The following is a 15,936-nucleotide window of genomic DNA, read 5'->3' as shown; positions in this document are numbered from 1 at the left end:
ATGGCGGCCGGCGGCGGCGGCGGAGGCGGCGGCAGCAAGGCCTCCTCGTCGGCTGGGGCCCTGGAATCTTCGCTGGATCGCAAATTTCAGTCGGTGACCAACACGATGGAATCCATCCAGGGCCTGTCGTCCTGGTGCATCGAGAACAAGAAGCACCACAGCACCATCGTCTACCACTGGATGAAGTGGCTTCGCAGATGTGAGTGGCCCGGCGCCGGTTCGGGGCGACGGGAGGGCAGGGAAGGCCCGGCCGGGGCCAGGGAGGGGAGGACGCGGAAGGAGGGCCCGCCGGGGCCGCGCCGGGCGTTCTCCCCAGCCCACAGCTGCCTCCATCCCCAAGCGGGAGCGGGCCGTGGGCGCCTGGCTGTCCGGTTCCCGTGGGGCCGGGCATGGCGTGGGTGACCTTGGATCGCGGGGCCCGGATAGAGATAGATTGCAGGTGCCCCCGCCTCGGAACGGCGCTTCCCGAGCCGGCCGCAGCTCGGGAAGCGTGCGGGAAGCCAACGGCTTCGTGCCCGTTTGTTTTGCTGGGCCTCGGCGTGCTCGATTACGATCTCTGGTGCCCCAACGAGACGGGCCGCCCCCCACCGGCCCCTGAAACGTCCCAACTTCTTTGTGCGCCGCCAACTTCACACCTGGGGGGCTGGGGGGGGCGGGCAGAGGGGGCCATCTCGGGGCTTGGGGGGGAGGGGAGGTGAAGCCCTCGGCCACTGCAAGAGTTCCCAAACCCTGGCCTTACCCATCTGCTCAGTTACTTTACTCTGGATGGAACTTGGAAATCTAAACTTTGCATCACCCGAGATGCTTTATTCAGGCTCATTCCTACAGCTTTTAGTTTTTATAAGAGTATTTAAGCCCACTTCCTGTCCATGGATTTAGGTGAACAAATACAGAAAAAACCGTTTTTGAAGATACGTTTTTCCAAGGGTGGCATCCTTATTACCTTCTATTTGAATTTTCTATACAATGAAATTCATATTACTGCTTGAATTGGAGTTTCAAAACTGTCAATAAGTGGTGTATTTGCAGGAATGTCATAATCTTATAGAAAGGGAGAGTATGATTGATGCCAGTAGCTACCCTGTGAGAGAAGACTTAATCCAAGCTCCAGCGCCGTCTGCAAATGACCTTTTGGAATTTCATGCTCCTTGTTGCATTATTTCTAGAACTTGTCCCCATTGCTGATTATAGTTAAGCAGACTAGGTGTGGTGTGGTTTGGTTTTGATACTTATTTCGGTTAATGTGGTCCATAAGTATAAAAGATGCACAGTAGTGTCTTAGGTCGTCGTTATTTTGGGCAACAAAATGATGACAAATAATCTGGAAACTCACTTTTAAAATTTTCAGTTATTTTTTATCCTTACTCTGGTTGCTCCTATGGTCCTTCGGTGGAGAGGGGAAACATACAGAATTAGAGGCTGAAAACTTAGTGCTTCTTTGTTTGCAAGTTTGTTGTTGGGAGCAGTGTTTCCAGGTTACCTTGGTAATCACGCAGTACTACTAGTAAAGTACAGGATTGCTGAGGTAGTCACTACGTTTGTGTGCTCAGATAGATTGAAAAAGTTGTTCCCTTCCTGGGTAGTAAAAGTCACTCTGATAAATGATACTAACATATGGTATCTCAGACTAATAAAGTTGAGTAAAACTTTAATTTCTAACACTCTAGGTGATCTGTAGATGATATTTTGAAAATAGTTATTTTTTGCATATTGCATAGAGTAAGTGCTTAATAAATGTTTTTTTAAATGAATAATCTTCCATTCTACGTTAAAACATGACTAAAATATTCCTATATTTGGACTGGGTATTGAAAAAAAAACCCACCAAATTTATTGCAATTGTAAGAAAGTACTGTATTTTAGAGAACCAGTTGATCCTCACCTGTGACTTTTGGGATCACAAGACATTTTTATTAAAGTGTGTGGTTTTGATGAAATGCATTTCTGTGATTATATGTTACTTTTTCTGCCCCTGGTCTGCTTTTTGTTTTATGGCACGTCAATGAGGGAACTAGTAGTATTTCTTAAAGAGTAGAAGAAGATTGATTCAGGCCGACTTCTACTTCTTTCAAGTGCTTTTCATTTGGGGGTGGGAGGGGTAAGTAAAATTATACGTAGCATTCTTGAAGAAGACAGCATGAGTAGAGGTTATGGCTTGGTGTCAGGAAGTCCTGGGTTCATCTTTGCCTGCCCCATATGTGACCCTGAGCAAGTCATTTAACCTCTTTCTGCCTCAACTTCCTCAACTGTAAAATGAAGGTAGTAGCACCCACCTCCCAGGGTTGTTGTGAGGATCAAATGAGATATTTGTAAAGCAAGTAGTACATTGTCTGGCACATAGTGTGCACTTAATAAATGCTTGTTTCTTTCCTTTCTCAGTTTCCTCTTCTGTAAAATGAGTGGTTGGACTGATCGTTGAGCTTCCTTCCATTTCTAATTCTATGATCCTATAAACTGGTTTTTTGAGGACCACCTACAGAATGGAGTTATTCTGAGAAGATAATGATGATTTTTCGGGAGTGATTTATGTAGTGATGTTGCATTTAAATTTAATGAATAACTTTTAACCTTGCTTTTAAACACTTTGAAAAAGATACTGAAGATTTAACTCCGCCATTAGGCTTTGAAACTCAACCTGCTTTCTGGGGCCAACTATACACAAAACTGAACAAGTGAAGTTTATCTTTGGCACCGTCCACCTCTCTTTGTCTCTGCCTTGATACCCCCTCTCTAACCTGCCTGCCTCCCTTGTTCCTTTTTTTCTGGCAACCATTGTCCTATTTCAGTCATTTTAACCTTACTAGGACTGTTGTTGAGTCCTTTCAGTCACCTCTGACTCTGTGACCCCATTTGGAGTTTTCTTGGCAGAGATACTAGACTAGTTTGCTTTTTCCTTCTCTAGTTTATTTTACAGATGAGGAACTGAGGCAAACATAATTAAATGACTTGCCCAGGGTCACACAGCTAGTAAGTGTCTGAGGCTGGATTTGAACTCAGGTTCTCCTGATACCTAACTACCCTTACTAAGACTATGGGAACTCAATTATCACTTCCAGGGATATTTACATTTTTAAACCTTATCTCCGGTTGTGGAATAAAAGGCTGAGTTTGCTGTTAAAAAGAATTTCAGCATCTCTGCATCATGAAGCAAGTTGGGGAAAGAGGTTTTGAGGAAAAGAGGGATGTGTTAGGGAACCCTGAATTATATGCCATAGGTGATTGCTGCTTTCTTTCAGGTTGCAGGAGGACCTACACTAAGTTACCTATCTGAAGCATATATGATCACTTTGGGAAGTAACTAATCCAAGCTTGAAGAATCACTGAATTGTTCTAATTTCAAGATAATTTATTTAGGCTAGTAAGAAAAGTGACTGATAAAGGTATTGGTGGACCTAGGCTCTGGCTCTGTTAAATTTTGTTAAATTTAACTTTGTTAAATCCTTCCAACTATTCCTGCTTCCACAGCCCACAATACTTTCCTTCAAAAATCAAATAAACAAACTTTACCGTTACTGGTTATTGTTTTTGTGGCATGTCCTGGACATTCACACAGATTGTAGCCAATTTGTATTATGCATTCACTGCTACAGATTACATTCATAACTGACAGGAGTTGAAGACATATTGGAGCATGGTCCTAGAGATGAAGGGGCTCAAAACCAGATTATAAGAAACAGCAAAAATAATTGAATGTGCCTAGCTTGGAGAAAAGAAGATTTGGGGATGTGATTGCATGATTTAAAGGGTACATAAGATAATCAACTTCAGTATTTCTTCAACATCATCTGTTCCAAACCACACTGCAGACCCCGCCTGCCCCCCCCACACGATTTCTGTGTATGAGGAAAGTGAGATCCAGACGGGATAACACGGGCAATAGGTAGAAAGGTCAATATTTGAATCAAGTTCATCTGACTTCAAATCTGTCTGCCTATGTCAGGTGGAAGGGAATAGGTTTGTTCTGTGTGGCTTTGGAGGGTTGAATTAGAAACAATGAGTAGACATTATAGGGAGACTTATTTTGCCTCAGTATAAGGAAGACCATCTTGATAAGAGGCATCCAAAAAAATTGAATGGGCTGCCAGGCAGAGGCTGAATAAACTCCTTGAGGAAAGGGAACTTGTGCTTTAGGTCGGAGTTGTATTAGATGCATGTTCTTTCCAGCACTAAGATTTTATGATCAAATGCTCTAAACAGCTTACTAGAGGGAAATGGAAATTCTGACAAGCATAGTGCTCACGAGTGCTAAATAAATGCTTTTCATTCATTCTCATTCCACCTCTGCCCTCAGGTATCCTCCAAACCTTGTATCTTTTCTGTAATGTGTTGATTTGTTTTGGTTTGGGATTGATTATGTTTGGAGTAGGGATGGGTGAGAGGAATTGATAAATAATTGTTTTGAGTGGTAGAATGTTATATTTGTTAATTCGTTCCATCTCTTTCTATAAATAAAATTAGACACTTTAATTTTAGAATGACCACATTGTAGCCACAGACTATGAGTATTCTTTATACAGGATTATTAATTATGATAAATTCATTGTAACCAATGTACTATTAATAGATCAGTACGATGGCTGACAAGTCAAGCTTCTGACCTTTCTGACCATCACACCTCAGTGGTGTGACTCGTCCAGGTAATACAGAAAGTTTTCCCCGTCTTCATAGGAAGACCTTAACAGTAACACATTATGAGGCTAGCCATCTTCAATGCCACAAAATCTACTTTACTACAGAAATGAAAAGATATAGGAAGTATACATTTCAGCTTAGATGAATTTTCCTTAGACATCTCTAGTTTCAAATGCTTCTCCCTGCCTCAGTTCTCTACCCACTCCAGTCCATCTTCCACTCAACTGTCAAATAGATCCTTCTAAAGTATGTCTGACCAATTTATACCTTGAACTCCCCATTCAAAAAGCTCCAGTGACTCTTTATTACCTCCAGGATCAAATAGAACATCTTCTGTTTGACTTTTAAAGCCCCTTGTAACTTGGCCCCTTCTTAACTCCCCTCCCTGTACTCTGATCCGGTGACACTGCCCTTCTTGCTATTCCCCCAATATGATACTCTCTTTCCTGACTTTGAGCATTTTCCCAGCAGATCCCTCACCTGTAATGCTCTCCCTCCTCCTCTTTTCCTTCTGGCTTTCTTCAAGTCTTATCTAAAGCCCCACTTTCTGCAAGGTTTTTCCCAGTCCTCCAGTGCGTAGCACAGCGGGCTCTGCCTGCCCCCCTTCCGGCATTATTCCAAAATTATTTGCTACATATTTTGTTTGTTTATAATTGTTGTCATGTTGTCCCCCCAATTAGACTATGAGCATCTTGAGAGTAAAGACTGTCTTTTGGGGGGGTATCTCCAAAGCTTAGTCCAGTGCCTGTCACAAAATAGGTCCTTCATAAAGGCTTGTTGACTCTTTCTACCCAGCTCCTGAGCTTGTCTTTGACCTAGTATTCATCCCAGCTCTGAGAATTTTGTCCTCTTCATAGTTTTACCCTGAATCTATGATAAGTTCCCCCCCCCCCCCGACTACAGAAAGAATGAAGAAATCTGGTCTCGTAATTCCTATTCTCAGGATTACACTGGACTAGCTTCCCAAACTTAAAGCTGACTTATTAAATTCCTATCTTCCATAAGCTTAGATACTTTCTCTCTATTTCTAACTGTCCTTTACCTCCCATCTAGATACTTGGGTTCTGCCATCTATTATTTCATGAATTTATAGACTCATAGAAGATATTCTGTGTTTTTTGACAGTGCTAGAGATATATCTTGCTTAACTGTTCATATGGTCTATGCACCTGGAAATACTTTAATACTTTGTTGTAATGTTACTCACAATTAAGGAATGTTGTGGTAATTTATAAGAAAACAGGTTGGGGGACAGCTGTGTGGTACAGTAGATAGAGCTCTGACCTTGGAGTCAGGAGGACCAGAATTCAAATTCGGCCTCAAACACTTGACACTTACTAACTGTGACCCTAGGCAAGTCATTTAACCCCAATTGCCTCACCAAAAACAGCAAAAAAAAACAAAAACAAAAACAAAAACCAGGTTGTTTTGATACCAGTAGAAAGACCTTGTCTTGTACACATACGTGTACCCTACCATTCCCATTCCTCCCCTCAGTCTTGAAGGAGCCTATAAGAAATGAGTGTAGGAGAAAGAACGCTGGCCTTGGACACAAGTGAGACCCGAGTTGAAATCCTACCTCTGATACTACAAACGTGCAACGATGACCTCTCTCAGCCTCGGTTACTTCATCTGTAAAATGAAAACAATAAATTTCTATAAAACTGTTACCACACAAGGTTTTTGTGGGAATCAAAAGAAAATAATTTATATTGAAGAAACTTGTAAATTTTAAAGTACTTTTTAATGTCATATCATTAATAATATCTGTTTATGATATAAGAGGCAGCATGATGTAGTGTATAGAGAATTAGCCTTGGGGCTAGGAAGACTTGGGTTCACTTCCTGTCTGTGTGACCTTGTGCAAACTTAGCCTATCAGGACTGTAGGCAACTCTTCAAGACTGTACATGGCAGAGAAGGTGCCAGGAGGGAGTGTCCTATTCCACAGAAATCACAGGTCTAGTTCCTATTTACTATTCCTAATATAGTTTTACAGATCTGTCCAAAATTCTGGACTAAATAAACTGTGTGGCAGTTCTGTTTCCTGAAACAGCACCAGGACATTTATCAGAAGCATAGTCATATTGTATAGTGACTAAGCTTTATTTAAAGGAAATTTTAACCACCTAGAAAAATTCTGATAGAATATGCCTAATTGGACTTCCCTAAAATGATTTTTATTTTAGCAACAAATGGGTTTGGACAGTGAGGAGAAGGTTTATATATAAATAAAAAAGTAGTATTGAATTTATTTAGGGATCCAGGTTGATATTTTGAGGTTTTACCCTCATTTCCAAATAGTTTTATCTTGTCTGAGCTTCCTGCCATTCATGAATAGTTAACATAAAAAACTCTGTTTGACTTCCTGGCCCTGGCCAATCAATTAAAATATCCTTTATTAAGGGTTAATTATTGATTAGGATGCATGAAAGGAACACAAGAGGACTTCCATAATAAATTCCACGTTGCTTTCAGAGCTGTCCTGTTGGTCTGTGCTTCCATTTTAGCTTCCATACAATTCATTAGTATATTCCTCCTTTTACCATCACTTCTTTTTCTCTACCCTCAGGATCTCTGTTTTTCTTATTTGACTCTCTCAATACCCTTTGAATACATTAAGGTTTTTAAGGGACACTTGTATCTCTTCCACCTATTGGAATTGTTCTTAGTCAGCACCACATTATATAGACCTTTCCATTGCTCCAATAACTTTTAGATTTCTCTGGACTCTTGGGTTTGTATTTCAAAGTTCCTACATATCTCTGGTCTTTTCATCTCAAATATTTAAAGGACCCCTATTTGATTAAAAGTCTATTTGCCTCCTTCCTCCCTCTCAGAATTATACTTAGCTTTGCAGGGTAAGCTATTTTTGGTTGTAAGCCTATATTGCCTTTCGGAATATTGTATAATCTCTCATTTTTAGTAGAAACTGACAGCTCTTATGTGGTCTCAACTGTGCTTTCTTGGTACTTGAACTGCTCCTTTCTGTACATTTGCAGTATTTTTCCTTTGACATGGGAGTTCTGGGTTTTGACTGTGAAATTCTTGGAAATTTTCCTTTTGGAGTTCCTTTTGAAAAGTGATCAGTAGATTCTTTCTATCTTTACTTTGCCCTGTGGTTCTAATAGATTTGAGCAGTTTTCATTTGATTTCTTGAAACATAGTGTCCAGGCTTAAAAAAAAAAAAACACCACACACACACACCAACAAAAACATTGTTTTCAGGGAACCCAATGATTCTTAAATTCTCTTCCTGATTTGTTTTGCAGGTCAGTTTTTTTAATATTAAGTATCTTCTACTTTCTTGTATCTTTTAATTCTTTTGATGTTGTTGTGATTTTTTTTACTGTCTCAGATAGTCATCGATTTCTATTTGCTTTCTTCTAGGTTTCAGGGACTCCATTTCTTGAGTAAGGTTTTTTTTACCCAAGGTCTTTTTCCTCTAAGCCTCTCATTGTCCTTCCAATTCTTTTCCTTAAAAACTTTTTAAAATCTATTTTGCCTCTTTTCCTTTAGATATTCATGTAGTCTTTTTGGAAAATTCATTTTTTCCTTTTGGGTCTCTGCTTGCAGTTGTGCTCCCTCCTTTAAGAAAGCTCTGGGTTTGCAGTAATTTTTGATACTGGGTGATGTTTTTTTTTTTTTAAATGTGCTACCTTCTTCAGCTTTAGTTCCTGAATTATTACTTTGTGCTAGGATCAGTCTTCCCTCCCTTCCTCCCTCTTATACTTTTGAGTAGTTGGTCAGCCTTCTTGGTGTAGCCCTGGGTTCTTATACTGATCTCTACCTCCTGGGATTAGGCGCCGCCCCACCCCTTTGAGGTTGAGCATGCTAGATGTTCAGGGATCTGCCTCTGTCTCTCCATCCCCCCTTCCCCCCCCACATGTATCTTAGGACAGAATGTTAGAGACCACAGAGCCCGTGGTCTCTCTGGGGCTTCCAAGGTCACTGCTCCAGGGTTTTGTAGGGGGGGGAGTCCTCTACTCTTGCCACCAGATATAGATTCTTGCAAAGTTCACACCTGGTCTATCTCTAATCACACAGTGCTCACTTTGCTTGATTGGTCCCTTTTCCTATTGCCCACAGACTTCTGGCAACTTTTATGTACAATTCTAGGGTGGATGATGTCGTTATAGTTTCTCATCAGTTTCTTGATCATTATTCAATCTGGTGGGAACTTCAAGGTTTTGCTGAAGTAGTAAGTATGGTAGAGCTGGGCAGCATACTTTTCATTCTGGGTGGAAAGTCTGAATTAGTTGTTTATAAGATGCAATTTACCTGTTTTCACTCATCTGAAAAACACCTTTAGTTATTGATTCCTATGGTGATTTGAGGTTTAATAGTTTAGTATGTGTAAAGAACTCAGTGATGTCAATAAAATTCACCACAAGGACGTATTTTCACACTGCCTTGGCTTGGAGTTCCACATTTGTTTGTCAGGACATCAAATCATTATGTTGATTTTTAGTTGTATTAGTGTGTTATTAGACATGAAAATTGTATGGTTTGGCATAGAGAGAGTTATGTCTTCTTTTTATAATAAGAAATAATAATTCCAAAGCTGCTCTGTTTTTCAAAAAGTACTCTGGTAAGAATTAAAGTTGTTTTGAGAAATTTTATATTTCAGGGTTGGTTTTTTTTCCTTCGATTTTTACAGGGACAGTGTAACAGGTTCAGTTATCATTTTTATCCAAATAACTCCCAGAACTGTATTTCTAACTCTACCCTCTCTCTAGAACTCCAGTCCTATATCAGCAGCTGCCTGTGAAACATTTCAAGTTAGATATCCTTTAGGCATCTCAAGTTCAATATGTTCAAAACAGAATTCATTACCTTTTCTCCCAAAACTTATTCTTCTCCCAAACTTCCCTGTTTTTGTCAAGGGCATGACCATCCTTCCAGTCACCCAGGTTTGCAATCTTGATGTTGTCTTCGTCTCCTCGTTCCCCTTCACCCGACATACCATCAGTTGCTAAGTCTTGTCATTTCTTTCATCACAGCATCTTTTGCTTATGTCTGTCCCAACTCCAGTCTGTCTTCCACACAGCTGTCAAGGTGACTTTCCTGAAGCACATGTCACTTCCCTACTCCATGAACTCCAGAGCCTCCCTCTCAATTTCTGGGATCAGATGTAAATACTTTTTTTGGCCTGACAGTCTTGATAACTAGGCCCCAAATTCAGTGTTCTTCTACAATGCTCCCCTCCATGTGCCAGGTGTTCTAGTTTTACTGTCTGCTTGCTATAATACACACGTGATACCCCATTAACTATGACTCTTCCATGACTGGAATTCTCTTCTTCCTCATTTCCATTTCTTGAAATCCCTTGTTTCCTTCAAGAACTACATTCCACATAAAGCCCTTCCTTATTTCACCCTCACCCCCACCCCACTTCTACTTCTCTTCTTCCCAAAACTACACAGTATATATTCTGCATACATTTTTACGTTTTCACATGTTGCACCTCTTCCCCCCCCCCCCCCCCCCCATCTAAGCTCCTTAGAGAGCAGGGACACATGTTACTTTATACTCCCGGAACTTATCATCCTACCTCCCTTAGCCTATAGCAGGAGCTTCCATAAATACTTACAGAGTAATTGAATAACAGCTTTGATATAAATTTACTGCTTTAGTTTTAGGGGGGAAAGTTTGCATACATTATCATTTCATAGCAAAGATCACCCTATGAGGAAGATGGGGACAAGGATTATTATTATTCCCATTGTACCTGTCATTGGGTCATAAGATTTAGAGCTGGGCTTTGGAGGTATTTGGGACCAACCCTCTCATTTTACCGATAAGAATACCAATAATGAAAGATGTTCAGCAAAACTACTAACACATCTGACATAGATGTAGAATTCCACAGTGAAGGTAGGGGGATGCCTTCTGTTATTTATTATTGAAGTCCCAGCTTGGTCATTATAATTTTGTAGCATTCAATTGTATTGCTTCTTGTTCTTTCCGTTTACATTGTTGCAGCGTGTATATTGTTTTTTGGTTCTGCTGATACCACTTTACGTCAGTTCTTACAAACCTTTCCATGTTTCTCTGTATTTATATTTGTCAGTTTGTCCAGCACAGTAATATTCTATTACATTCATGTACCATAACTTGGTTTTTAAAAATGTGTTTTTATCAATATGTGCAAGGCAGCTCAGGGACATAGTGGATAGAACACTGGGTCTGGAGTCAGGAAGACCTAAATTCAAATCTAACCTCAGGCACTGACTAGCTGAATAACCCTGGGCCAGTCGCTTAACTGCTGTCTGCCTCAATTTCCTCATCTGTAAATTGGGGGTAATAATGGCATCTATCTCTCAGGGTTATTATGAGAATCAAATGAGATCATAATGATAAAGCAAACACCTAGCACAGTGCCCGACACATAATAAGTGCTATATATAAAAGTTATTAATAGCTTTTTTTTTTTAACATCACTAAAACTTCTCCCAGTATTGCTTCCCCTTCCCTTTCCAGAGAGCCATCCCATGGAACAGAGAATTTTTTTAAGAAGAGGTGGGAAAATCAGCAAAACTAATTAAACCATGATGACCACAGCAAAGGAGTGAAATGAGAGTATTTTCTCATATCTCTTTTTTGGAGTCATGCTAATTTTTTGTACTTTTGTATCATTTAGCCTTTGGTTGTTTTGCGATCATTCTTTCATTTACATTGTTGTCATTGTAGACGTTACTTTCATGGCTCTCTTTACTTCAGTCTGCATCAGTTTATGCAAATCTTTCCATGCTTCTTGTATATATCATACTCACTGTTTATTACAGCACAGAAATATTCCATTAAATTCATGTATCACAATTTGGCCATGTTCCCAGTTCTTTACTCTCATAAAAAAGTGCTGCAGCAAATATTTTGGTGTATATGGAAACTTTCTTCTTATCACTGACTTCTTTGGGCTATGAGTATTCTGATAGTTCTCTATACATGGTGATGAATCAATATTAATGTGCTGGTGTTTTTTCTTAAGGAATTTTTGTCAAAAATTCATATGGCCAAATATATCATAAAGAATTTGTGCTTTCATGCCACCAAGATGTGTTTGAGTGCTTAGATGTGTAAGACACTATGCTGAAGATATATAGATACTTTTTTTGCCTTCAAGAAGTTTAGTAGCAGAAAAGACATGTAAACATCAGTATGTAAGAGCCAAGGTTGGTATGACAAAAATACTTTAGTAATTCAGAATTTCAATCAGTAAACATTTATTAAGCACCTATAGTATGCAGATACTATGCTAGGCACTGCAGATGCAAAGTTAAAAATGAGATGGTTTCTGCCCCTAATGAGCTTGCTAAATTATGTTGGAGGAGACAATTTATGGCACATTAGGGACAAGGTAATACAGGTGAGGGGAGAGGTTCTGGCAACTGGAAGAATCAGGACAGGCTTTATTTGGAAGAAGGTAATGGTTGAGCAGAACTTTAAAAGAAGTTAGGGATTCAAAGGAGGGGTATTTAAGGAGCAAATGAATTCCAGGCATGGGAAACTTGTGAAAAGGCCAAGACAAGATCAGAGAAAGAGAAAAGGAACAAATGAGTACAGAAATATTTATGGTCACTCTTTTTGTAGTTTGTAGTCTCTCTTTTAGGGTTTGGTTAAACAAATTATGATATAGGAACATATTGACTGGACCATAAGAAATGACTAAGTGATCAGTTTCCAAGGAAAACTAGAAAAGCTTTTATAAACTGATGCAGAGCAAAATGAGGAAAACTAGGAGAACAATTTATGTAATGACAATAATGTTATAGAGAAAAACAACTTTGAAAACTTTAGAACTCTGATCAGCATAATGAAAAACCAGAAGATTTAAGATGAAATGTGCAACTCACCTTCTCTGCCAGAGAAGTAATAAACCAAAACTGCAGAAAGGCATATATTTTTGGCCATAGCTGATGTGTGAATTCATTTTGCTGGGCTATACATATTTATGATAAGTTTTATTATTTGTTTTGGGGTCTGGTTTTGTTGATGTTTATTTTTTTCTCTGATGAGGAAAAGATTTGGGAAGGACAGAATATAAATACATTTAGAAACAAATAAAAATTTAGAAGGCAAGATATTGTGTGTGAGGAAAAGCAAGGTCTGTTTGACTGGACTGTAGATTTAATGGTGAGTAATGTAGGTTAGTAAGTGACAGATTCAGAAGAATGCGAATCCGTTTTCTGGTTTTAGATCCAGTCCTTTTCACATCACACTACTGGAAAAGCTGTATTTGAACTTTAGTCCAGTCAAATATTTCCCAGAACACATCACTAAAATCAAAAAGTGAGAGTTGATGCATATTTATTAAGTGCCTACTATGTGCAAGGCACTGTGCTAAGCACTAGGGATGCAAAGAAAGATATGACAGTTCCTGCTCTCAAGGAGCTCACAGTCTAATGGGGGAGACAACAGTTTTAAAAAACAGCTGAAGGTAGGGGAGGTTACCCAGCAGGGTAAAAAGGAGATAGGGGATGATGAGGTCATGAGCCAGGTAGGAAATGATCTGAGGAGATGTGTTTCCCAGTTGGTTTTATTTTACAGAATGATGAGTTTCAGATTGTTTTTGTTTTGTTTTAAATTTTTATTGATAGCTTTTGTTTTTATATCACCTTTATTTACAAATATAACTTTCTGTCCTCTCCAGAGAGCCATCCCTTGTAACAAATAGAACTGGGTTTAGGCTTTAAATGCCAAAATAATCGTATTTGATTCTATGGATAACGAGTTCCGCTGGAGTTTCTTGAGTAGGGAAGGGATATGGTCAGACCTGAATGAAAGATTACTTCTAGCTCAAAATATAATAAAAGGTTTTGTAGAGGAAATTACTTTTGGCTTGCGCTGTTGAAAGTTAGATAGGATTCAACAAGTGGAGGTTAGGAGTTGATTCTAAAAGAGGGAACAGCATGAACAAAGGTAGAGGCAGCAATATATAAGAAATATGATTGGAGAACAGTGGAGGATGGGCTTTGGAGAGCTCCTCCCAGATCCTCCACTATTTAAGGATAGCATCCAGGAAATTGCTATCATTTCCCACCAAACTACTTTCTTGTATTTTATCATCTCCAGACATTCATCAGATGAAATCATCTAGAAAACTCATACCTCCTGAAATCATTTCCCATGCTGGCTTGCAGTCTCATCATCCCTAATCCTCTCCCTGGGTAGCCTCTCCCCCTCCTTTTTAGCTTTTAAAAAATCTGTTGTCTCCCCCATTAGATTGTGAGATTCTTGAGGGCAGGAACTGTCTTATGCCCTTCTTTGCATCCTCTCTGCTTCGCACAGAGCCTGGCACATAGTAGGTGCTTAATAAATATGTATAGACTCTGACTTTCTGATTTGAGTGTTATGTTCTGGGAAATAGTTTGACTGGACTCAGGTTCAAATATAGTTTTTCCAGTGGTGTAATGTTTTGAAAAGAATTGTATCTATGGTCAGGATATAGATTCATATTCTCCAGTATCTGCCACCTACTGGCTATGTGAACTTGAACAAGTCACTTAATTTCTCTGATTCTATTTCTTTATCTGAAAAATTAGATAATACTTGCAGAACCTATTTCAGAGAGTTGTCAACAAAGGTTATATGAAATAATTGGATATAAAGTACTTTGTAAATAATGTATGGTATAATGGGCATATCAGATATTGTTTATGATGTTGATAATGAAGGATTAATTAGTGAGATGAGGTAGATAATTTAGGTCAAATTGTAAAGGGCCTTTAATGCCACATTATACCACAAATTATTTCCTTTGAGATTCTTGATCTTTTTTTCCTCCAAATAAAATTTTAAATTATTTTTTCTAATTCTATTAACTTGGTACAGCTAGATGACACAGTGGATAGAATACGGGGCCTGGAATCAGAAACACTCATCTTTCCCAGTTCAAATCTGGCCTGAGACACTTACTAGCTATGTGACCCTGGGCAAGTCATGTAACTTTTGCTTCAGTTTCATCATCTGTCAGATGAGTTAGAGAAGGAAGTGACAAACCACTCCATTATCTTTTCCAAAACAAAAAACTCCAAATGAGGTTGTGAAAGAGTTGGGACACAACTGAAAAAGACTGAACAGCAATTCCTTGGAAATTTGTTATACCCCTAAAACTATAAATTTTATTTATTTTTTTCTCAAAACTATAAACTTTTAAGTGTCTCATTCTTTACGTTTATCAATCAATAAACATTTATTAAATGCCTACTATGTTCCAGGGACTGTGCTAAGGGCTGGGAATACAAAAAGAGGCAAAAGATAATCCCTGCCCTCAAGAAGCTTGCAATCTAATGGAGAAGACAACTTGCAAACAACTATCTACAAAGCAGGTTATATACAGGATTAAAATAGCAGACAATTAACAGAGGGAATGCACTGGAATTAAGAGGGATTGGGCTTCCTGTAGAAGTTAAGATTTTGGTTGGAACTTAAAGGAAGTCAAGGAGGTCAGTAGTCAGAGGGGAGGAGGGAGAGTGTTCTAGACGTGGGGGAACAGCCAAAGAGAATTCCTGGAGTCATGAGATGGAGAACCAACAGATAGAATTCAAGTTTTATGATCAATTTTGTTGAAGAATGATTGGTCACTGCATTGATCAGAATTTTGATGTCTTTCAGAGTTGCCTTCCTTTACTTATTGTGGTCATTGTGTGAATTGTTCTGGTTCTGCTCACTTCACTTGCATTAGTCTTTCAGGTTTCCATGAATTTGTAATCATTGTCATTTCTTTTTTTGTTTTGTTTTTGTGTGTATGTGTGTGTATTTTTTTGTTGGTTTTTTTTTTGTTTGTTTGTTTTTTTGGGTTTTTTTTAGGCAATTGGGGTTAAGTGACTTACCCAGGGTCACACAGCTAGTAAATGTCAAGTGTTTGGTCTGAGGCCGGATTTGAACTCAGGTCTTCCCGACTTCAGGGTCGGTGCTCTATCCACTGAGCCACCTAGCTGCCCCCTATAATTGTCATTTCTTACAACACAGTAATATGTTACATTCATATATCAGTATTTCTTCAGCTATTCAGTTATTCAACTGTTTAGCTATTCAGTTATTCCCTAATTGATGGACATACACATTGTTTCCAGTTCTTTCTGTCACAAAAAAAGTACTGCTTTAAGTATTTTGTATATACGTGTCCTCTATCTTTGGCTTTGGCTTTGACTTCTTTGGAATATGTACCTAATAGTGCTATCCTTGAATCAACCTTTTTTGCTTTTTTCCTGACATCAGTCCACCAAACCAGTCTTGTAAATCTGTCAGAAAAAGAAATTAGATTAGTCTCTTATGACAGGTTTTTGATAGCATTATTCTG

General features: G+C 39.0%; 1 protein-coding gene across 8 annotated transcripts in view; it reads left to right on the top strand.

Annotated features, from left to right (window-relative positions):
* Positions 1-15,936, top strand: part of LOC114043151 (regulation of nuclear pre-mRNA domain-containing protein 2) — a 91,208-nt gene continuing 75,272 nt past the window's right edge. For all 8 annotated transcript variants that reach the window (XR_003569065.1, XM_027862125.1, XM_027862124.1 and 5 more), the window contains exon 1: positions 1-199. Coding sequence is in view for 7 of the 8 variants with exons in the window: in XM_027862125.1 (XP_027717926.1) it covers positions 1-199 (199 nt within the window). In the remaining variant the exon portion in view is untranslated. The remainder of the gene's footprint in view (positions 200-15,936) is intronic.

This window comes from Vombatus ursinus, unplaced genomic scaffold, assembly GCF_900497805.2.
Source record: "Vombatus ursinus unplaced genomic scaffold, bare-nosed wombat genome assembly UNPS02014768.1, whole genome shotgun sequence".
In the NCBI taxonomy this organism is placed as follows: Eukaryota; Metazoa; Chordata; class Mammalia; order Diprotodontia; family Vombatidae; genus Vombatus; species Vombatus ursinus.
This window is presented reverse-complemented; position numbering and strand designations above follow the sequence as displayed.